Below are 23,099 nucleotides of genomic sequence, written 5' to 3'. Positions count from 1 at the left end.
TTTGTCCCATCCTCTCATAAAATAGAATTAATAATAATGAATAAATTGTGTCTTCCTAATATAGCACTTTCCCACTATTTTTATTATTACATGTATTGCGGTAGCACCCAAGAGGCTGAGGCTCACGGTGGTGTTGCACAGTGATGCTCTTGACACTCATGCAGGCTGGAGAAGCACAACACTTCCAGTGACTTGAAATCTTTAACCTGGCCAAGACGCACACAGCCAGATCAGCTTGAGGGCAGAAATACTAGGATTGTTCCGCATTTCCTTCTGGTATTGGCTCTTTAAATTTTTCTCATCAAAGCTTTATTAAAATATGGCTATGCTAATTTGTGCAGGGACATGCAAATCCACACCCCCATCGCAAACAAAGGCAGGTCCTGCTAGAGGCAATAAGGAGGAAAGTGATTATAAACCTGCTGTCTCCACTGCTTTATCTCCATTTCTTGGTCTTACGCACACTCACTGGCTGGTGTTTCCCAAGACAGAAAGCCGCCATAAACCGATGTTTAAAAGCAACCAAGTGGAGATGAAGTGAGACCACTTCCCTGTCCCTAGAAATTCCAGGGGAGGCGGAGGGAGAGCGGAGCTTTGGACAGTAACCTAGAAGGACCCTTTATGGTCTTGCTTGCACTTGGAACGCAGCAGGATTACTTCGGTGCAAACAGTCAGCATGGAGCTAACGGTTGGAGTCTGCACACTGGCTAGGAGGGCTGTCCAGCTGCAGTAACCCCCAGTATCAGGTACAGTAGAAGGACAGGACTTCATGAAAGCACAGAAGCTGTTCCTGTTCTTGCTGGCTGCCTCTCTAAGGCTGGGGCAGGAATCCTGCTTCTTGGAGGGATCAGTGTATGCTGTAACAGAGGCTAAAAGAATGTGCATGGTGCTGGGCACTAGGAACTTGGGAGTGCTGATTTGGCTCTGTTACTGGTTTGCTGTGTGGCCAATCCCTGCAACTTTCTTAGAGCTGGGGAGCCTAACATGGGGTTAATACCTCACAGTTGTGCGGATTAGCTGTTAATTTTACTGCTTGGGCAGGGGTTACTGTGAGACTGCTCTGAAATAACTATAGTATAGTGAACTATACTAGGAATGTGTCATTCCATTACTACTAATTTAATCAACTCATAAAAGACATACGTACACCTTGGCTTCACACACAGCCAGCGTGGTTGAGGACCGGCTGAATGTAGAGCTGACTGCAAGTAGGAACTTTCAAGGAAACATTTTGCCCCTAAACTGTAGGCAGTTGCAAATTGCCAGGGGAAAATATTTCCTGAAAATCTTCATATATTTTACCAGAGGTCCATCTTCTTTACTCATAGGATTTTACACCCTTGCTGACTTCCCCTCTTCCCCAATCCAAAAACCTTCAATGCTGATTAAAATATAGCAGTACTCATATTGGGTCCATATTCTGCACTGACAGTTCCATTTGCCTTCTGAGAGCTGCGAGGGGTGTAAGCCAGGGCTGAATTTGGCCCATGGTTCTGAGACTTAGGCTATCATGTTCAAAAGTGCCTAGGGGATTTGGGCACTGGAATGGAACCAGGCATGCATTTTCCTGAGGAGGCTTTGCCAAGCTAAGCCTTAAATCAGCACTTCTCGGGTTTTGTTTGTTTTTTGTCCAGCTTCTGGTTGTGATTGGAACTTGTCTTTATTTGCGGACTCCAATCACTCTTCCCAAGAGCCTTCCACCAGGTTCTTTTCATTAAAAGGAAGCTTTCCTGCTGGAGAGTTACCAGTGTGTATCTGATCTTAGCTTCCATCTACTGCACAGCTGAGAATCTGGGGCACAACAGAGGAAGGAGGCAGAAATCATTTCCTGGGCTATCCTGCTGTTTGCCTGCACCCCAAATCCTGCTCAGGTAAAGGCAGAGAGGCATTAGCTTACTGTGGCTATTTTAGTTTAGTGTTTCTCACATAAGCTCACACTGGTACATTAGATTGGTCCATGTATATGTGCCTAAGAAACTTTTTTTTATTGCTTTCTAATCTCCTAGTTGCTCATTCTTGGCTCACTATGATTTGGGATGAAAAAAAAAACATTAAAATGGCAATGTAAACCATATGGAACCTCTAGGTTGGAGCACCTGGTTGAGGTAAAATCCAATAGCTTTTGATTGCCTTCTGCTTCTCTTTCATATATTTGACCATGTCTACATGATTGAGCTAACTACAGTCAGTTAAATATGACTGCCTCTGTGCCAAGTCATGTTTAACATGGGGTTTGTTAGTAAGCCTTCTGACATGGGGCTTTTTCCCAGCATGGACAAGACCAAGGTTTTCAGAAAAGTGACTAGCAATTTGGGGGCGCTCAATGTGAGATGCATTAGAGGGGCTTGATTTCCAGAAAGGGCTGGGCACCCACCTGCAAACCAGATCTCAAACTGGACATCCCTAAATCATTAATCACTATCTTGGCTGAGATGCTCATCAGAGGCTGCCTGGAACCCAGACCCATAATGGGCCACAACAGGAAGGTAAAGTTTTTCACATTAAACAAAAATAGTCCCCTACTATATGAATAGGGGAGGTGTCTGTCTGTGACCGACTTGCTTTCAAGGAGCCTCTCAGGGTAGAGGGATTCTTCGGACATATTTAGCATGTTTCTTCCTCTAGACAGCAAGCAAGAAAGCTGTTACAGCAGCAGCATTACTTGCATGATGTGAATTATTGCATCATTTTTTCTTCACTACATTTTATCTTGCCCAGGCTGGTTTTCACAGAACCTTTTGGTGCATTCAGACCCAATCTGCATTCTGGGACTCCTGGCGCAAATACCCTGCGGTGCCTGGCAGTGCTGCGTGTGGAGGAAGGTTTGGCTAACTTCCATATGTGAAGCACTGCATTGTGGGTCGGGGTTATGAGCAGCATCTGAAGTGCCACAGCTGTGATGCTTGGGGAAGCGGTTGCAGGTAGGGGGGAGTGTATCACACATTTGGATGGAAATGGTTGAAGATTGCAGCAGTTCAGCTGGCCCTCAGCTAGAGACCTCTCCACAGGCGTTAGACCCAAATGACAGATCCATTGCTTGTAGAACACCTGAGAGAGCTCATAAAAGACATGTGTGGGGGCATGAGGCATTGCAAACTCAAGGCATTTGAGACAATCATTTGTAACACCTAATAACCTACTGTAGAAGGCACCAGTGGTTACAACAGGATTCAGAGCCCTGGGGCTAAAGTGATGCTCCTGAGACACAGCTGAGGCTGCTTATGTCCTGTCTGTGTCATGCCCAGCCTGAAATGCGCACTTCATACAAGAGATTCCCAGATCTCCCACCTCTAATTACCTTCTGAGTTTGGGACTCTTTGCACTTACTGCACAGTTCATTTAATGTGCAATGAAAAACAAGCCCCTTTGTATTCTCTCTGGGCAAGTTTCTTTGTGAAGTTGATACGACCAAGAAAGGTAGCTATGTATCATCCTGTGATGTGGGGTCCCAAAGCAGCACTCCGCGTGTTGTGGCTTAGGTACTGAACTTGGTGTCGGAAGACCTTGGTTCTATTTCCAGTTCTGCCACAAACTTACTGTGTATTCTTGAGCAAGTCACGCCATTGCTCTATGCCTCTGTTTCCCTTGTGTAAAATAGGGATAATATTTAGTGTTGGGATGCTAATCTCACTTTCTTAAATAACAAAGTTATATCTTCTAAAATGTAAATTCTATATCAGATTCTTTAAAAGCACTAATAACAAATATATTTTATAATAAATGATTTAACACTTTACAAAAGAAATCTTTAAACTTAAGATCAAATAGAGGTCCCCTAACTTATTAAATATCTCTGAAGATGACCTCTGAGCCAAACTATAATATGACTACTATTGTCACATGCCATGGAAAGTGTTACAGAATGTCCCACCCCACCTCACCCAGACATGGAACGAGGCACTTAATTGTCCCTAAAACTACTTCATCTCTCTTTTTGCTTCACTGCAGAGCTTCTTCCTAAAACCTTTCCCAGCCTCTCCTGAATGGCTTCTTGATAAACAAATGAAGAAAGCTCACATATCCTTGTAATGCATGAATGTGTTCACTTAAACCACTCTGATACAAAAGGTAACAATTCCTTTGTCCAGGGTCTCAACCTAAATTCTTGCTGCTAGCAATCCTGCTCTCATAGATTTCCCTTGATATCTTTTAATAAAACTCCTACATTTATTTAAAACAAAATGCATCAGGTAAGTCTTATACATAGTGAATAATTGTCAAGCAAGGTAACAAAATACATTTATAATGTACCACAGCAGAACAGGAGGGGAAGGAAGCAGCTTACCACTAGAGCACTCCTGTATCTCTACCATCAGGACCAGAAAGTGAGGCAGCCCATGTCTTGATCTCTTCTGGCATGTTGGGACCCCAAACATTGTAAGGCCTGGTCTGCTGCCTCCTATGGGAGGGAGCTTTGGCCCGTCCACGCTGCACTCACATCTTGCTGATTTGTTCCTAAACAGCAGAAGGTGCTGGTGGCATGAAGGATCAAGATGCAGCGAAAAAAGATCAAAGCAGATGATCATGCCAACCTGATGGGTGAAGACCAAAATGCCAAAGGGCCTTATTACGGGAGTCTGAGCCAGGATCCTATTGAAATCTCAGAGGTAGGCATATAAAATCTACTGTGGATGGATATTTAGAGCAGTGAGGGGGAAGGGCGGGTCAATCTGCGCCATCACCTCCTGCCACATGGGGGATGACTAGGGAGCTATCTGGGGAGCACAGCTCCTGTTCCTGTTGAAGGGGGTGGGGGGTGTGGAGCAACACCAGGAATGCCTGCATCCAAAGGCAAGATGAAGGAGAGGGTGCTCAGGGAGATCAGCTGCTCCAAGCAATGGACAAGCTTGCATAGAGAGCCACCCACTTCCAAACTGGGTGAGGCTGGCTGGCCATTGTTTATGGGCCCTGTCTCCTGGCAGTCACTAAATGCACTGAGACTGGTTTGCAAACAGCAGTTCCCACTGTATGCACATGACTTATTTCGTATTACCGTGGTAGTGGCATATGCCCACTGTAGGAGGGCAGCCCTGTAGCCCATTGCCTTCTTTGGGATGAGAGTTTAGATAAGTCCTAACTAGCACCCTGGTGGGGTCACACTTGCTCCTGGAATCCTGGTGGGGACTGCATGACGCCAGCAGCACCTTCCCTTCCTTTTGCTAGTTCCTGTCAGCATTCCGCAGGGCTGTTGCGGATGCAAGCCCAAGCCTCTTATGAGTTAATGCTTTCTTTTCTAGCTGAGCAAACCAAGTCAAGTGACCCATGTTCCTCAGAGCACTGCAAATGTCTTCAGTGATGGACACACCAGGATAGGTGAGGGCACAGTGCAGGGAGAAATGCTGATGTTTGAGGAGGTTGTTTTGAGGTTGGTGGCCTTTGTATTTATTTACTTATTTTATAGAAGGAAACCTGTAAATAAGGGGTGAAGTCCTCAGCCCTGCTCTCAACACCGCGCACACCCTTGGGTTGGGATGTGCCCTCCAGTCCCCATGGACAGGGCGGAACTGAATGGGTTCTGCTGGTTGAAGTAGTTCTGTTAGGCATATCTGGAGTCCACTAGGCCCCTGGCTAGCTTGACTGTCCTGGTTTGTCTGAGGACCCTCGTCCTTGTGGCTGAAGTAAGAAAGTACATCTTCCTGTAGCCACATGTGGTAGACTCATTCCATAAACGGTAGGGCTCTTAGGTTTATAATCCCCAGCCTGCTCCTCTCTGCACATGCCCCTTTCTGCAGGCTGCTCGTCTTACTCCACCAAGATTTAGCCCTGTGACAAGAATCAGATGGGCACTGGGCAGGAATGGATGGAGAAGCAGATGAAGCAATAGATGTGCATGAGCTGGGTGGTTCTGAAGAGCTTTGCCCCCATGTGCCTTGCAGTGTCCATTTTCTGTGATGTGGACACAAGCTGTCTCTTCTTGTCCCAGACTTCGTCCTGGTGTGGGAAGCAGACCCTCAGACTCAGGAGCAGGAGGGACAGAGTGAAGGAACCAGTGCTGAGAGCAAGGTACCCCGGTGGAGAAGAGCTGTCGATGTCCGCAGGACTTGGCGGAAGAAGTTTCTGAACAAGCTCCAGGCTGCTGGAATCTGTATAGAAAAGGTAGCTGGGTCCTTTCTGGTGCCCAGGCAGGTGGCCTCCCTGTGTACCAGCGCACTAGCCTAGCTCTGCAGGGCCCTCTGTCCTGGGGGGAAGAGTTGCTTTGTTCACTGGGTCCTGGTCTTTCCCCCTCAGCCCAGTAATCTACATCCGGACGTGTCGGGGCCACCCCCTCCAGAAAGGGGAGCTCATTGTCCACCTTGGCTTGGTCCTGGCTTCTCTCAGAGGGGAAAGGAAAGCAAAGGGCCAGCTGGCTGGGCAGTCTGAGGAGGAGGCTGGAAATGCAGCCATCTGTCAGCAACACAGGCAGCCTGCCAGCATGTGGTGATAAATTGAGCCTTCTTCCCCCACTGGAGCCAGGACACATGGTCAGTCTACTCTGCATCACTTACCCTGCAGAGGAAACCTAATTCATGTAGAAACAGGGCCCTGTGTATGATGAAGCATGTTAGAGCTAAGTTATAGGCATGGTCGCCTGGGCCAGCTGAGCTGTGATTGGCACAGGAGGAGGGCAAAGGTGCCTTTCTATTGTGTCATGTTAGATACCATCACCATGGTATCTACACACCTTCCAGCTGAGCATTAAGTGACACGAATGACTAATGTCTGTAAACCACCTTCCCGCTCCCTTATCCTGAACCTGGTCAGGGGCCCATAGAGCCCCCAGCATAGCCTAGTCTGTCCGCACCTGCCACACCATTTATCTGTCATTAGGGATAACAGGTGGTGCCTCTTGAGGCAGATCTCCCTCCCCTTTTCACTGCCAGAGTACTACAGAGTGGATGGAGCCTGGGACCAGAACTTTACCCAGTTCCAAAATGGCCGCCTCCCCAGTCAGTGGGCCAGGGCGGCAGTGGGCATTTCAGCCTACTGGGAACGAGGCAGAGCTGTGGGGGGTGGCTAGGGAATCATCTGCTGATCTTTCATTGGAATAATATTGACCTTGTGCCACATGGGGGGGTGGGTGTGTGTGTGTGTGTCTAACCTACTCCCATCATCTAGTGATTCTCCTGGCAGGCCCAGGAGGGAAGCTCTTTGGTCTCATGCTGCCTGGCCTGCTGGGAGATGCGCTCTCTTGGAGAGGAGTGATGGGAGGTGGCTCCTCTGCTGCACAGTTCCCTGAGCTCTGCAGGGTTCCTACGGCACGTCTACACTGCAAAAGAAAACCCTTGGCAGTGAGTCTCCCAGCTGAAGACAATGAAGGTCAACTGATTTGGGCTCGCTACAGGGCTAAAAATAGCAGTGTAGATGTTCCAACTCTGGCTGGAGCCCTAAGCTCTGAGCCATGCAGTTCGGGGCCCTGGGCTCCAGCCTGAGCAGGAACATCTACGCTATTTTTAGCCTCATCATGTGAGTCTGAGCTCTGCCGTGGGTTTTTCTTTGCAGTGTAGACATCCCCCTCTCTAGATGCTTAGGAATGGCACAGCCAGGGTGAGTTCTGCATGGCTGGCCGCTTGCTGCTATGAATTAACATAGCAGCCTCAACTTCAAGGGAGCCTTGTTGATTCACCGCAGCGGAGGATCCAGCCTATAAACGCCAGGCCTGAGTACAACAGGTGGCTAATGCCATCTTTCCCTCTCCTCTCCCAGCACGCGGTCCAGGATGAGAAGAAGGTGGTGCACTATGTGCTGCTGAATGCTCCCTGGAGCGTGCTGTGTTATTACGCAGAGGATCTCCGGCTGAGGCTCCCCCTGCAGGTGAGGGTCTTTCCGAGACTCGTTCCTCTTCCCTCTAGGGCCCAGTTCACCCCTGCAGGAGATGAGGAACTCCTAGTTGCCAGGGTGAAGCTATCCCACTGCTCCCATGTGTCACAGTGGGGGAGGGGGGGAAGAGTTGTGGGGAAGGTATCTCCGTGCTGGCTGATTGGTGTACACACTGGGCTGGGCAGGCGCCGGAGGTCGCCTGGGAGGAGCTTCCTTATCCCTTCAGTGCTTCCCCACTCACCCCCTTTCACATGCCAGTGCTCCCAGCCTCTCGCGTCATTGTGCATGCAGCTGGGGCACTCGTCTCTTCCCCCACCCTCCTCTGTCCCCGGATGCTGACTCGGCACCATGCTGCTGCTGTTGCCCTCCTCCTGACCTTTTCCTCTTGCTTGTGCCCAGGCCCTGCCGAATCAGGCTTCAAACTGGTCTGACAGAGTGGTGAAGAGGCTGGGTGTCCCCAGCCTGCTGTGTGAGGAGGTTCCAAACATGCCCCTGGACTACTACACTTGTCACTTCAAGGTGAACAAGTTAACATGGTAAGAGCCCGGGGGGCCTGTAGAACGCATTCACTCCTGCTTCCTTGTGCTGATCACCCTTCCTCTTTCCCATCTGGAATGAGCTTCCTGCTGTCTCCCTGAGGGCAAGGGCTGTGGGACAGACAGTTACCCAAGTGAATTTTAATGAATCTGTAAACTCAGGGGTTGTACCGTATGATTGGAGAATTGCTAACATAGTTCCTATCTTTAAGAAAGGGAAAAAAGGTGATCCGGGTCATTATAGGCCTGTTAGTTTTACATCTGTAGTATGCAAGGTCTTGGGAAAAATTTTTGAAGGAGAAGGTAGTTAAGGACATTGAAGTTAATGGTAAATGGGACAAAATACAACATGGTTTTACAAAAGGTAGATCGTGCCAAACCAACCTGATCTCCTTCTTTGAGAAAGTAACAGATTTTTTTAGACAAAGGAAATGCAGTGGATCTAATTTACCTAGATTTCAGTAAGGCGTTTGATACCGTGCCACATGGGGAATTATTAGTTAAATTGGATAAGATGGGGATCAATAGGGAAATTGAAAGGTGGATAAGGAATTGGTTAAAGGGGAGACTACAACGGGTCCTACTGAAAGGTGAACTGTCAGACTGGAGGGAGGTTACCAGTGGAGTTCCTCAAGGATCGGTTTTGGGACCAATCTTATTTAATCTTTTTATTACTGACCTCAGCACAAAAAGTGGGAGTGTGCTAATACAGTTTGCGGATGATACAAAGCTGGGAGGTATTGCCAATTTAGAGAAGGACAGGGATATCCTACAGGAGGATCTGGATGACCTTGTAAACTGGAGTAATAGTAATAGGATGAAATTTAATAGTGAAAAGTGTAAGGTCATGCATTTAGGGATTAATAACAAGAATTTTAGTTATAAGCTAGGGACACATCAATTAGAAGTAACAGAGGAGGAAAAGGACCTTGGAGTATTGGTTGATCATAGGATGGCTATGAGCTGCCAATGTGATATCGCCATGAAAAAAGCTAATGCAGTCTTGGGATGCATCAGGAGAGGTATTTCCAGTAGGGATAAGGAGGTTTTAGTACTGTTATACAAGGCACTGGTGAGACCTCACCTGGAATACTGTGTGCAGTTCTGGTCTCCCATGTTTAAGAAGGATGAATTCAAACTGGAACAGGTACAGAGAAGGGCTACTAGGATGATCCGAGGAATGGAAAACTTGTCTTGTGAAAGGAGACTCAAGGAGCTTGGCTTGTTTAGCCTAACTAAAAGAAGGTTGAGGGGAGATATGATTGCTCTCTATAAATATATCAGAGGGATAAATACCGGAGAGGGAGAGGAATTATTTAAGCTCAGTACCAATGTGGACACAAGAACAAATGGATATAAACTGGCCACCAGGAAATTTAGACTAGAAATTAGATGAAGGTTTCTAACCATCAGAGTGAAGTTTTGGAATAGCCTTCCAAGGGAAGCAGTGGGGGCAAAAGACCTATCTGGCTTTAAGATTAAACTCGATAAGTTTATGGAGGAGATGGTATGATAGGATATCATGGTTTTGGTGATTAAATATTCATGGTAAATAGGCCCAATGGCCTGTGATGGGATATTAGATGGGGTAGGATCCGAGTTACCCAGGAAAGAATTTTCTGTAGTATCTGGCTGATGAATCTTGCCCATATGCTCAGGGTTTAGCTGATTGCCATATTTGGGGTCGGGAAGGAATTTTCCTACAGGGCAGATTGGAAGAGGCCCTGGAGGTTTTTCACCTTCCTCTGTAGCATGGGGCACGGGTCACTTGCTGGAGGATTCTCTGCTCCTTGAAGTCTTTAAACTACGATTTGAGGACTTCAATAGCACAGATATAGGTGTGAGGTTTTTTGCAGGAGTGGTGGGTGAAATTCTGTGGCCTGCATTGTGCAGGAGGTCAGACTACATGATCATAATGGTCCCTTCTGACCTAAATATCTATGAATCTATAAGTGGCTCTGAGAGGAGACCTCTTCTCCCACTCCCTGTCTAACAGGCCTGCGGGGCACCCACAGGGAAGCCTGTTACGCCACCTGCTGGAGTGCTCATCCAGGCAGCTGGCTGTGCACGTTGTCTGCCTAGATCATAAACTCTTCAGGGCAGGAAGCACATTGGTGTCAGTGTCCTTTAGACCCCTAGTGCACTGCCGAAGCTATCGGAGCAATAAAGGGATAAAAATTAAATACCACCACTTGGCGGGGCACAGGGTACCTATAGGGAGGAGGAGCCATGTGTGCACACAGGGTCGGATGAGGTGGGTAGGTTGATGATCAGCAGAGCAAGGCTGCTGTGAGAGGACTACTCCGGGGGAGTGACTCTATAGGCCGCCCCTCTGAGCTGATGGGTGAAGCCAAGGAGGTGACCTGCTGTTGGAACTGCCCCTGCAAGTGCCTTCTCTTTGCAGCTGGGCTGGCAGGGGCAGGGAGGTGGTGTCCTCGGTTGGATGAGTGAGGTGCAGGGCTTTACCTGTGGCAAAATGGGGTGGGGAAGTGGATGGCCCTGGGCTCGGGGAGAGGAAACAGGATGGCTCGTCCTGTGGGTTGCACTTTTGGGGGCATGCTCCCATCATGGTTCTGGTGTATGTGATTGCAGGTTCCTAGGGAGCAATGAGCAAGACACCTTCTTCAGCAGCACGCAGCGGCACAGGATAGTGAGTATCCAGTCCAGGGGTCTCCTGGGGAGGGAGAGGTCCCGCAGGGCCTGGGGCTGAGATGTGCCCTTCCTTCTTGGCTTCTGGTTCAATTCTTTACATGCTAATTCATTGTTTTTGTGTCAGCCCAGCTGGGAAGGGCTCGAGTGTTCTGGCCTGGGCAGAAAGGGCCACGCAAGGGGAGGGCTTTGGGTGCAGCAAGTTTGGGACCCTGGCGAGGCTTGCGTTTGGGCTAGGAGAGAGGTGGGTGTCATGGAGAAGGCCCCACTTGAATCTGGAGGGTGCAGGCCTTCCAGGGAGGCATGGGCTTAGGTTGGGGGCAAGTATGGTGGCCTCTAGGGAGGTTGACATTTAAGCAGAGGGAAGGCTCAGTTTAGGGGGTAGCTTGAGTAACGAGTAGGCTTGTGACCCTGGCTGTTTGGGCACTAGGCACATCCCAGATCCTGATCAGTCTAAAGAAAGACTGTCACTTACTCGTGTGCAAAGTGGGTGTAAAATGTTACCAAATCAGACGTCTCTGCTCTGCTGCCCAGGTGGTAGCATGGTATGCCCACCTTGCACAAGTGTGAATGGCTGCACTGCGCAAGGTAGTGGGGAATCAGCTATCTATTTTAGGGACTTAGAGGGTTCCCCTCTTCATTGTATCTGAGCACCTCACAACCTTTAAAGCTTATGAGGCAGGGCAGAGCTATTATCACCATTTACAGGTGGGGAACTGAGGCACAGAAAGGCTAGGTGACTTGCCCAAGTTCACACACACAGTCTGTGGCGGAGCAGGACCAGGTCTCACAAGTCCTAGACTACTGCCCTAACTACTGGACCATCCTGCCTCTGTCAGCTCCTGCAAGTCTCTCAGTCACTGAACATGCTGGTCGTGTCCTGCCACATCCCTTCTGTAGTGGGGGGACCAAAACTGGACGCAATACTCCAGGTGTGGCCTCACCAGTGCCGAATAGAGGGGAATAATCACTTCCCTCGATCTGCGGGCAATGCTCCTACTAATACAGCCCAATATGCCATTGGCCTTCTTGGCAACTAGGGCACACTGCTGACTCATATCCAGCTTCTCGTCCACTCTAATCCCCAGCTCCTTTTCTTCAGAACTGCTGCTTAGCCATTCGGTCCCCGGCCTGTAGCAGTGCATGGGATTCTTCCTTCCTAAGTGCAGAACTCTGCACTTGTCCTTGTTGAACCTCATCAGATTTCTTTTGGCCCAATCCTCTAATTTGTCTAGGGCCCTCTGTATCCTATCCCTGCCCTCCAGCGTATCTACCTCTCCCCCCCTGCTTAGTGTCATCTGCGAATTTGCTGAGGGTGCAATTAATCCCATCATCCTGATCATTAATAAAGATGTTGAACAAAACCGGCCCGAGGACCGACCCCTGGGGCACTCCGCTTGATACTGGCTGCCAACTAGACATCGAGCCATTGATTGCTACCCGTTGAGCCCGACAATCTAGTCAGCTTTCTATCCACCTTATAGTCCATTCATCCAAACCATACTTTTTTAACTTGCTGGCAAGAATACTGTGGGAGACCGTATCAAAAGCTTTGCTAAAGTCAAGATATATCACATCCACCGCTTTCCCCATATCCACAGAGCCAGTCATCTCATCATAGAAGGTAATCAGGTTGGTCAGGCATGACTTGCCCTTGGTGAATCCATGTTGACTGTTCCTAATCACCTTCCTCTCCAAGTACTTCAAAATGGATTCCTTGAGGACCTGCTCCATGATTTTGCCAGGGACCGAAGTGAGGCTGTAGTTCCCCAGGTTCTCTTTTTTTAAATATGGGCACTATATTTGCCTTTTTCCAATCGTCCAGGACCTCCCCTGATCACCATGAATTTTCAAAAACAGTGGCTAATGGCTCTGCAATCACATCAGCCAACTCCCTCAGCACCCTTGGATGCATTGCATGGACTTGTGCATGTCCAGCTTTTCTAAATAGTCCTTAACCTGTTCTTTCACCACTGAGGGCTGCTCACCTACTCCCCATATGGTGTTGCCCAGTGCAGCAGTCTGGGAGCTGCCCTTGTCTGTGAAGACCGAGGCAAAAAAGCATTGAGTACTTCAGCTTTTTCCACATCATCTGTCACTATGTTGCCTCCCCCATTCTGTAAGGGTCGCACACTTTCCCTGACCACCTTCTTGTTGCTAACATACCTGAAGAAACCCTTCTTGTTACCCTTCACATTACTTTGCTAGATGCAACTCCAGTTGTGCCTTGGCGTTCCTGATTACAACCCTGCATGCTCTAGCAATATTTTTATACTCCTCCCTAGTCATCTGTTCAAATCTCTTCCTTTTTGAGTTTAAGCTGACCAGAGATTTCACTGTTAAGCCAACCTGGTCGCCTGCCATATTTGCTATTCTTTTTGTACTTCGGGATGGTTTCATAGAATCATAGAATATCAGGGTTGGAAGGGACCTCAGGAGGTCATCTAGTCCAACCCCCTGCTCAAAGCAGGACCAATCCCCAATTAAATCATCCCAGCCAGGGCTTTGTCAAGCCTGACCTTAAAAATTCCTAAGGAAGGAGATTCCACCACCTCCCTAGGTAACGCATTCCAGTGTTTCACCACCGTCCTAGTGAAAAAGTTTTTCCTAATATCCAACCTAAATCTCCCCCACTGCAACTTGAGACCATTACTCCTTGTTCTGTCATCAGCTACCACTGAGAACAGTCTAGATCCATCCTCTTTGGAACCAGCTATCAAATCCCCCCTCATTCTTCTTTTCTGCAGACTAAACAATCCCAGTTCCCTTAGCCTCTCCTCATAAGTCATGTGTTCCAGTCCCCTAATCATTTTTGTTGCCCTCTGCTGGACTCTTTCCAATTTTTCCACATCCTTCTTGTAGTGTGGGGCCCAAAACTGGACACAGTACTCCAGATGAGGCCTCACCAATGTCGAATAGAGGGGAACGATCACGTCTCTCGATCTGCTCGCTATGCCCCTACATATACATCCCAAAATGCCATTGGCCTTCTTGGCAACAAGGGCACACTGTTGACTCATATCCAGCTTCTCGTCCACTGTAACCCCTAGGTCCTTTTCTGCTGCCGAGCCATTCGGCCCCTAGTCTGTAGCAGTGCATGGGATTCTTCCGTCCTAAGTGCAGGACTCTGCACTTGTCCTTGTTGAACCTCATCAGATTTCTTTTGGCCCAATCCTCTAATTTGTCTAGGGCCCTCTGTATCCTATCCCTGCCCTCCAGCATATCTACCTCTCCTCCCAGTTTAGTGTCATCTGCAAACTTGCTGAGGGTGTAATCCACGCCATCCTCCAGATCATTTATGAAGATATTGAACAACACCGGCCCCAGGACTGACCCTTGGGGCACTCCACTTGATACCGGCTGCCAACTAGACATGGAGCCATTGATCACTACCCGTTGAGCCCGACAATCTAGCCAACTTTCTATCCACCTTATAGTCCATTCATCCAGCGTTTGTTGCTGCGCCCTCAATAAGGCTTTTTTAAAATACAGCCAGCTCTCCTGGACTCCTTGCCCCCTCATATTAGCCTCCCAGGGGATCCTGCCCATCAGTTCCCTAAGGGAGTCTGATTTTCTGAAGTTCAGGGTCCATATTTTGCCACTCTCCTTTCTTCCTTTTTTCAGAATCCTGAACTCAACCATCTCATGGTCACTGCTGCCCAAGTTGCCACCCACTTCTACTTCCCCTACCAATTCTTCCCTGTTTGTAAGCAGCAGGTCAAGAGGAGCACGGCCCCTAGTCGGTTCCTCCAGCACTTGTACCAGACAACTTTTCTTCCAAGTATTCACTGGCAATTGGAGTTAAATAGATTTTAATACACGCTAAGTTTTTAAAGAGGCTGACTAAAAACCAACCCTTCTCTCTCCGTTTTCAGTGTCCGGGGAAGGGAATGTTACAATGCCTATGAGAGTCAGGCTTGAAATAGGTGGCAAAAATCAACTTCCTATACCTGAATTTATTTGAACTTGTTGAGTCTCTTTCCACCCAAATTCTCCTTTTCCCTCTTGAAAGGGCTGAAGGGTGGTTGCTGACTGAGAACCTTTGAGGCACGGGTCTCCATAGCGCAGTGCGGAGCATGGTGTCGGTGCTTAGAGAGAGATCACGGGGTTCTCGTTGTATCTTTTGTCAGTGTGACAGTGGCTAGTTACCACCTCTTTGCTTCCCCCAGCTGTACGAGATCCTGGCCACGACGCCATATGGCCACTTGAAGCAGGGGGAGGTTGGGGTGGATCGGCTGCTGAGCGAGGATGTCTTTGCAGCTGCATTCCCCCTGCATGAGGTAAGTCAGGAGACAGTCTCTTTCCAGCACCAGTTCCCTGTTACCTCAGCCAGACTGGACTTCGGTCATGCCCTGATCTCCAGCTCAGGGGGCAGCAGGGAGCCCTGGCCAAGACAGAGCACTTGCATGGCCTCTGCCCAGGAGGGGGCCGGGCTGTTCAAAAAGCTCCTTATTCAGCCTTTCTGAAAGAATGCAGAGGTAACTGGGGGTGGGGGAGCTTGGCTGTGGGGAGCTGGAGAGGCAGGGGGCTTTTGTCAAGCCCCTCTCCCCAGCCCAGCCAGGTGCTCTGCTCTGCATGGGCAGCTGCAATGCTTTCACCAGCCTCAGTTGGAACCTCCTTGCTTCTCCCCCGCAGGGTCCCTTTGCGGTACCTGCTGACAGGCTGGCCCCTGAGAGCCTGACCGAGCGCCAGGTCCTCTTCCAGTACTGGGCAAGGTGGCGGAAATGGAACAGGTACCAGCCACTGGATCACATCCGCAGGTACTTTGGAGAGAAGATCGCACTCTACTTTGCCTGGCTGGGTGAGTACAATGCTCTTCGGAGCCCTCCCAACAACTTACCTTCATCCCTGGCCCCAACCAGACCTGTCAATACGCAGCCCTGGATCTCCTGCCCCATTCTCTTTAGCCTCGAGCCTGCACCTCTATCTCCGACTAATTCCTGAGCTGTGATAGCTGTGTGTTCCTCATGCCCACTGGAAAAGGAACTGCAGCCTCACTGATCAGGAGATCAGACTGTCCAGTCTCTAAGAAATCAGGCTTGGTGAAGAATAATGCCTCCTGCAGCCATGCTGCTCAAAGGGGATGGGTTCTAGCCAGCAGTGGAAGGGCACCACCAGCACCAGTATGCATTATTCTGTCCTGCTCCTTACTGCTTCTTCAACCACCTCCTGTGACACCCAGCTCTGCCCTAACCTAGTACCTTCTCCAGAAAGGGCTAATGCTTCCCTGGAGTGTCGGCCTCCTTGTGTTCTGCTGAAGGGAATGCTGGGATCAGCGCAGAGAATATCAATTGCTTGAGTAAGCAGAGTGCTTTGCTTCACCAGTGCAGACCAAGGACGGGCTGTACTGTAGTAAGGAGCACCCTTTACATCAGGTGCATGGGTGTCATTGCCAGAGGAGCAGGGAGGATCCTTCTCAGGTTGCCACTTTTCACTAATCATCCTTTTTGCCCCTTTCCTACTGTGGCTTGTTAGAGAGAAGTTAGCTTAGGGTGTGTTTGTTTACCTTGTACTGGGATTGTCTGCCGTATCCCAGGCAAGGAAAGCTGTCCCTCTTGCACAGAGCAGCTGGCCAGAAGCCCTTCCTGTCATGTCCAAGCTGTGGGATGCATTTGATGGAGAAGGGATAGCTCAGCGGTTTGAGCATTGGCCTGCAAAACCGAGGGTTGAGAGTTCAATCCTTGAGGGGGCCATTCAGGGATCTGGGGCAAAAACTAGGGATTGGTCCTGCTTTGAGCAGGGGGTTGGACTAGATCTCCTGAGATCCCTTCCAACCCTGATATTCTATGAAAGAGTCTATGAAATGGACGTGGCTGATCAAGTAGGAGCATCCATCAAAATGGATGCTTTGCTGGTCCCTGTCTGTGATGGGGCTGAGTTTCAAGTCCTAGTCCTAATCTACAAAACCCTCCATAGACCAGGACACTCATCCCTTGACCACAGCCCATCAAGAGAAGATGGGACAGACGTTCTCCATGATGGTATCCCAGCGGTGGCACTCCTGATCAGAGGAGCTCATAGCTGGAGCCTAGATCTACATGCAAGCTCCCGCTTTTCTCTGAGGCTTCCCCCAGGAACACCATCCATTTCCACTGCCTGTCGTTACGTTAATGTTACTTTGGTTTACTCTAGATAGCCATAAAATGTAATAATTTTTTTTGGCTGTTATTGGGGGGGAGAGGGGGTTGAAGATTCCCCCCCCTCTTAATTTATCATTTAAAAATCGGAGGCTGTTATTGCAAATGTACAATTCATGTTTTGCAATCAGAATATTTAATAAAGTATCCCATTCTGTTGCAAACACAATCTGTCAGTTTAGGAGAGAGCTAGAGGGGAATGCCAAGCCAAACAGATAACCTTAGCTTTAGGATCCTGTATATTTGCAATATGAACTGGTCTCCAGTTTCTCTGTGTATATTTACATAACTGTTTAGGTTGTGAAGACTAGGACTATAACAGGGTTTAAAAGAGAACTGGATAAATTCATGGAGATTAAGTCCATTAATGGCTATTAGCCAGGATGGGTAAGGAATGGTGTCCCTAGCCTCTGTTTGTCAGAGGATGGAGATGGATGGTAGGAGAGAGATCACTTGATCATTATCCGTTAGGTTCGCTTCCTCTGGGGCACCTGGCATTGGCCCCTGTCGGTAGACAGGATACTGGGCTGGATGGACCTTTGGTCTGACCCAGTATGGCCATTCTTATGTTCTGTCGCTGAGGAGAGGAGGGAGAAGGTGCAATAGGAAGGGAGGGAAGGAATACAAGAAGAAAAGAGAGAGAAATAGACAAAATTAATTAATTAAGAGGTCTAGAAGGGGGAGAAAAAAAGTTGAGGCCTCCTTCGTTTGTGTGTGTGCTACATGCAGCCAGTTGGCATTTAGAGGCCATGGTGATAACATCTGAACCAGATCAAAGGTTTCAGCCATTCTCAGCCAGAAACATAGGGTTCACAACAAGAGAAAAGGAGAGTGTAGTCCATCCTCTCCCGCCAAGAAAGGGAATCTGGGCCTCTTGGGGGGCTGGGCGTATGGCCAAACAACGTAATCACTGGCTAGCATAACAGACTCCACCCTGCCTCCAGACTTGATTAACATGGATCATTGTCCCTGTGTGTTAAACACGAAGATGGGGTTCCCACTGCCACTCGGCACTAGGTAAGCTCTGCTCCGTGGGAACAGAACTGAGCCAGCACTGAATGGCTTTGAAAGTCCTGCCCTGTGGCCCTTATCAAACCCAGCCTCTCTGGAGGTCACGTCTCAGGGTGACAACACAGCCAGCAGGAGGCTCTTGAAGTCAATGCCAGGGTGGGATAACCCTTAACGTCCCCTTTCATCCGCATGTAGACAGGAGGAAGCCCCCACTTCGCAAATGACCTCTGAGAACATGTGGTGCAGAACATGGTAGGAACCCTCCTTTACAATGGCTGGCAGGGGACTCTCCTTCAGCTGCTGGGATGCAATGCCTTGCTCCGCAGTTGGTTTCACTTGGAATGTGGGGCTCTGAATTGGGCTCTGCTGCTGCAATGAGGGTGCAGGTTGGCTACAGGTTCTGTGTTTGCAATGAGACTCCCACTCTGAGGGACTGGCCTTCTCTCCTCCCTCTCTTTAGGTTTCTACACTGGTTGGCTCTTGCCTGCTGCAGTTGTGGGGTCACTGGTTTTCATCGCAGGCATATTTCTGATGCTGAGCGACATACCTGCGTAAGTGCCAGCCTCTCTCCCCTTTCTGTCCCTACCTTCTCCTTCCCTCTCCCACTGGCTGTCTGCAGCCTGGAGGATGTGGGGGAAGCCCCAGGGTGGCCGGAAGTCAGCAATTCCTGGCTGCCTCCCCTGAGGTCAGTCCACTAGGCCACAGCACCCTCAACTAGCATGCTCACTGTCAAGCAAACCTGGCTCCTCACAGGCTTCTGAGCAAAACTCCTGGTGAACAACCCAACTTCGAGGGGGTCAAAGTCCCCTTAACACCCTACAGGGAAATGTCACCCAGGTCTTCACAGCACGTGGCCACCCTCTCCTCCCAGCACCGTGGGTCTGCTGTCTGGCCCAGGTTCCAACATGGCAGGGCAATGGCTAAACTCTAACTAGTGGAAACTGTTGGGGGGAAGCTCCATGAGGTGTTTCTGTCCAGGCCAAGGAGGGGCAGAAAAGGGCCAGTGCTCTGTGCTGCCATGTGAACATCCCAGCTTTGATCCCGAGTGCCGCACTCTCACCTGGGGACCTGCAGGAGGAAAGTGCTCAGCAGCTTTGCTCCCCCAGAACCCTCTGGCTGGTTTAAGGAGCAGTGTTTATGGGCTCTCATGGCGTCCTGGCTAGTCCCTCATCACTGGAAAGAATGAGGCCTCAAGAGGTGTGAAAGGGTGGCCTTCAGCAAAGAATGTACCGTGGTCCTGATTTCTTTCTTTGTCTGCCTCCCCGCTACTCCAGGCAGGAGATCTGTGACAGCGAGGATGAGTACCAGATGTGCCCACTGTGCAAGGAGTGCCCACACTGGCAGCTCTCCAGCATCTGCAGTATGTTCAAGGTGAGGTTTGTGGCTCCCAGTGGTTAATTTCCAGAGGGGAGGGCCAGGAAGAGAGAATATCCTGCAGTCTACTCTGTAGATGGTGCTTGCTAGAGTGCCCAGGTGTGCACAGCTCTCTCACCCCTGTGTCAGGGCCTGGCTGAGCTGGGAGGTGCTGTGTTTATGCACTGGGAGGGGCGATAACCAGGCTGTTTGCACAAGCACAATGCACTGGGATTTGCTCTCTGCCTTTTCATCTTAATGACACTAGAGGAGACATCTCAGGGGACATGCTCCTGTGTGAGAGGAGAGAGCACCAGGACTCACCTCCCCCAGGACCTCTCCTCACCCCCTCCCATCAGCAGTGTTGGACCCTTTCCCCTCTTTCTAGTCTCCCTCCTCCCAGCCGTGCACAATCGCTGGCATCCCACATCCCCAGACCATCCCTCTCCAGCTCCTCCTCCCCCTTTCACCTTCTCTTCTCCCTTGCATCCCCTCCCTGGTCTGTTCCTCCCCAGGTCCGCTGCCTCTTCCTTGGCTTCCCCCTGCTATCCCTCCCCTGCATTCCCTGTCTGATTCCCTCCCACCTCTCCTCTCCCTGTGTGTACAAGGTCTCTCCTTTCTGGTGCTGGAGCAGGTCGTGCCAGAGATGAGAAGAGGGTCTGTTTCACTTTGCTGCTTGCACATGGAGTGGAGCAGCAGAGACGGATCTCAGGGACAGCTCCTCCTCAGGTGCTGCTCCAGTGTGTGTGGAGCACGGAAGCACTGCAGAGCACGGAAGAGGCTTTGTGAAGCTTGAACTGGCTATGCAGATTCACACTACCGCATGGACATTTCTTGCCTCAGGACGTAGATCTGCTCTGCACAGCAAGCCTCTGCTGTGCTGGGTAGTCGCAAGATCCTACGCTTAAGGGATTATGGTTGTTGGGCTAATCTGATTGGCTCCTTCCTCTGTAAACTACATAATGGACCAGTCCCCCCAGCTGATGTAAATTGGCATGGCTCCATTGACTTCAGTTTTGGTCCAGATTTGCACCAGGTGGGGATCTGGCCCATTGGCTCCAGTGGAGCTAGGGCTGATTTACACCAGCTGGGGATCTGGCCCAACACTCTTTCTCTCGCCAGCAGGAGCGTTTGATAGCACTGTGGTAAGGTTCCTCAGACAGCGAGGGTGACCTCTCCGTGTGGCTCCAACCTCTTCCCAGGGAGATTCAAGCAAATCCAGAGAGAATAAGGAAAGACTCTCTCCCTTTGTGCCTGTCTGGAGCTGAGGCCCCCTCCCTGTGCAGGGAGAGATGAATGCTCAGAGTGGGAGGGGTCCTGCTCTGAGCCTGGGGATGAAGCCTGTACAGGGCCCCAAGCTGTGAACTGCTCCCAGCACATCCCAAAGCCACACCCTGCTGTCACCTTCTCAGCACAGCACAGGCAGCTCTGGTTGATCAGATACACAGGAATCCCAATCCCTGTCTGCCCTGTCCCTATGCCTCTGTTCCTGCACACCACGACTTGCATTTCGGAGCAGCCTGGGTCTGGTACTGGCAACAGGTGGGCAAATCAGCTGTGCACTGTGCTGCCACTGATCAGTGACTCCCTGCTGCCTCAGGAGCGCTCCAGTGTGGGTCCAAGGACTCAGACTGATCCAGCACTCTGATTCTTGTAGATCAGTTCCAGTGCTGCTTTGTCTCTTACCAAAACCCCTATGCTTCCCCTGGGGAACCTCCCTGTCTGTCCCAGAGAGAAACTCATTCTCTCTCTCCTGCCCTCACCCCCTTCACACACCCAGTAAGTTAGCACTCTGCTGCTCTCAGGATCCAACCTAGCAGCCCTTTCCTCCTGCAGGTTCCCTGAGCGTTCCTTTCATTCTCTCTCCTTTGCTCCATAGGCAGGTCGCCTCTTCGACCACGGTGGGACCATCTTCTTCAGCATTTTCATGTCCCTGTGGGCGGTGACATTCCTGGAGTACTGGAAGCGGATGAACGCCACCCTGGCGCACCGGTGGGACTGTTCTGACTTCGAGGACATTGAGGTACAGGCCTGACCCTCTGTCACACAGCTGAACTCCCAAGGCCGTACAAAGCCAAATCAAGGCAATGCCTTTTCCCACTGTCCTAGGAGCGGCCGCGACCCCAGTTCACTGCCATGGCTCCCATGACAATGGAGAACCCAATTACTGGAGCAGAGGAGCCATATTTTCCCAAGCAGAACCGCGTAAAACGGGTCGTGGCTGGACTGATGATCATCATCATGATGGTAAGGGCACTGTAGGCCCCTGCCCTGTGCCTGGCTTTGAAGGTCTTTCATGGGGTCTGCAGCTCCTGGCATGACTGCCTCCTCTCTGCATGCTGATTGCCTCTTACTGCCTGCATGACTCTCCCATAGCTGCCAGTGCCCCCAGAGATCAGAGCAAGCCCAGCTCCCCCAAACACACTGTAGTTCCTGATGGCAAGTTGATGGCCACTGGGTTGTGTTTGCAGATTGCTGTGGTTGTGATGTTCCTGATCTCCATTATCCTGTACCGGGCGATCATCAGCATCCTTGTGTCAAGATCCGGGAACTTCCTCTTTGTGGCATCGGTAAGAGGTAGATGCAGCCAGCTCTGCCCTGGGGTTTTATGGGCTTGTGCAAGCCCCGGGGGATGTTCTGGTTCATTCCCTCTGCTCTCCTCTTTTCTAGGCGTCTCGTATTGCCAGCCTTACAGGCTCAGTGGTGAATCTAATCTTCATCCTCATCCTTTCTAAAATTTACATTGCACTGGCCCGTTTCCTTACCAAGTGGGGTAAGTGGTGGAAGGGAAATTGTACAGACTTCAACTGTGGTTCCCTGGGACAGTTCCTGACAAACCTGGCTCCCCATTCCTTTGCAACTTATACATTGCAATCACATTCACCTGCACAAAGTGAGTGTGAAACACTGCCATCCGATTTGAGAGGGAGTCACACCCACTCACACAGGAGGGGAGAATCTTGTCCATTGTCTTCGGCTGGATTCTTATGCAATTAAGCAGGGGCTGCTAAAAGAAATTGGATTTAGGTGCAGAAGGGGAAAGGCGGAAAGACAAGGATCCAGACAGATCAGGAACTGAGAAAGGTGGAAGGGCTCAGATCAAAGTAGAGAGGTACCAAGGTACCAAGGGAATGAGTGCAGGTGTTTGGTGTAGGGTCACAAGGTTGCCACCTTTCCCAGTTTTCCTGGGTGCTGTCTTAGGTCCTGCAAGCTAGATAGTGTGACACAAGGAAGGAATTTGTCTCATACGGCAAAACATCAAAAGTTGCAATGCAGGAGTCCTGCAGTCAGGTGTCCAATGGCTTTCTGCAGGTCCAGGGCTAATGCTGGTGGATGCCTGGGGAAAGCATTGTGTGTGTAGAGGGATGCTGGAAATAATTAGAGAGGGCTGAATTGTTTTAACAATCTTTTTGATTAACATTTTCATTTTGATTGAAATTTTCTTTTCTTTTTTTTTGGCTTGGGTTTTCATTTAATCAATAAACCGAAATTTAGTGACAGTTGCTGTATATTTTCTGCCAAAAATTTCTAACTTGCATGAAATGAAAATGTTTTTGTTAATTTTTTTGCAGAAATATACACCAATTTTTTTGACCAGCTCTAGAAATAATATTAA

The 23,099-nt window shown here is 49.7% G+C and overlaps 1 protein-coding gene across 1 annotated transcript in view; it reads left to right on the top strand.

Moving 5' to 3' along the window:
- Nucleotides 1-4,241: 4,241 nt before the first annotated feature.
- The window catches only part of ANO7 (anoctamin 7), a 28,970-nt gene continuing 10,112 nt past the window's right edge, over nt 4,242-23,099 (top strand). The window contains exons 1-14 of the mRNA XM_074964224.1: nt 4,242-4,607; nt 5,238-5,313; nt 5,924-6,096; nt 7,684-7,791; nt 8,197-8,333; nt 10,926-10,983; nt 15,152-15,262; nt 15,618-15,783; nt 18,591-18,681; nt 19,405-19,501; nt 21,363-21,506; nt 21,593-21,730; nt 21,955-22,053; nt 22,154-22,256. Of these exons, the coding sequence (XP_074820325.1) occupies nt 4,494-4,607; nt 5,238-5,313; nt 5,924-6,096; nt 7,684-7,791; nt 8,197-8,333; nt 10,926-10,983; nt 15,152-15,262; nt 15,618-15,783; nt 18,591-18,681; nt 19,405-19,501; nt 21,363-21,506; nt 21,593-21,730; nt 21,955-22,053; nt 22,154-22,256 (1,615 nt within the window). The 5' untranslated portion in view covers nt 4,242-4,493. The remainder of the gene's footprint in view (nt 4,608-5,237; nt 5,314-5,923; nt 6,097-7,683; nt 7,792-8,196; nt 8,334-10,925; nt 10,984-15,151; nt 15,263-15,617; nt 15,784-18,590; nt 18,682-19,404; nt 19,502-21,362; nt 21,507-21,592; nt 21,731-21,954; nt 22,054-22,153; nt 22,257-23,099) is intronic.

Source organism: Natator depressus, chromosome 9, assembly GCF_965152275.1.
Source record: "Natator depressus isolate rNatDep1 chromosome 9, rNatDep2.hap1, whole genome shotgun sequence".
Classification (NCBI taxonomy): Eukaryota; Metazoa; Chordata; order Testudines; family Cheloniidae; genus Natator; species Natator depressus.
This window is presented reverse-complemented; position numbering and strand designations above follow the sequence as displayed.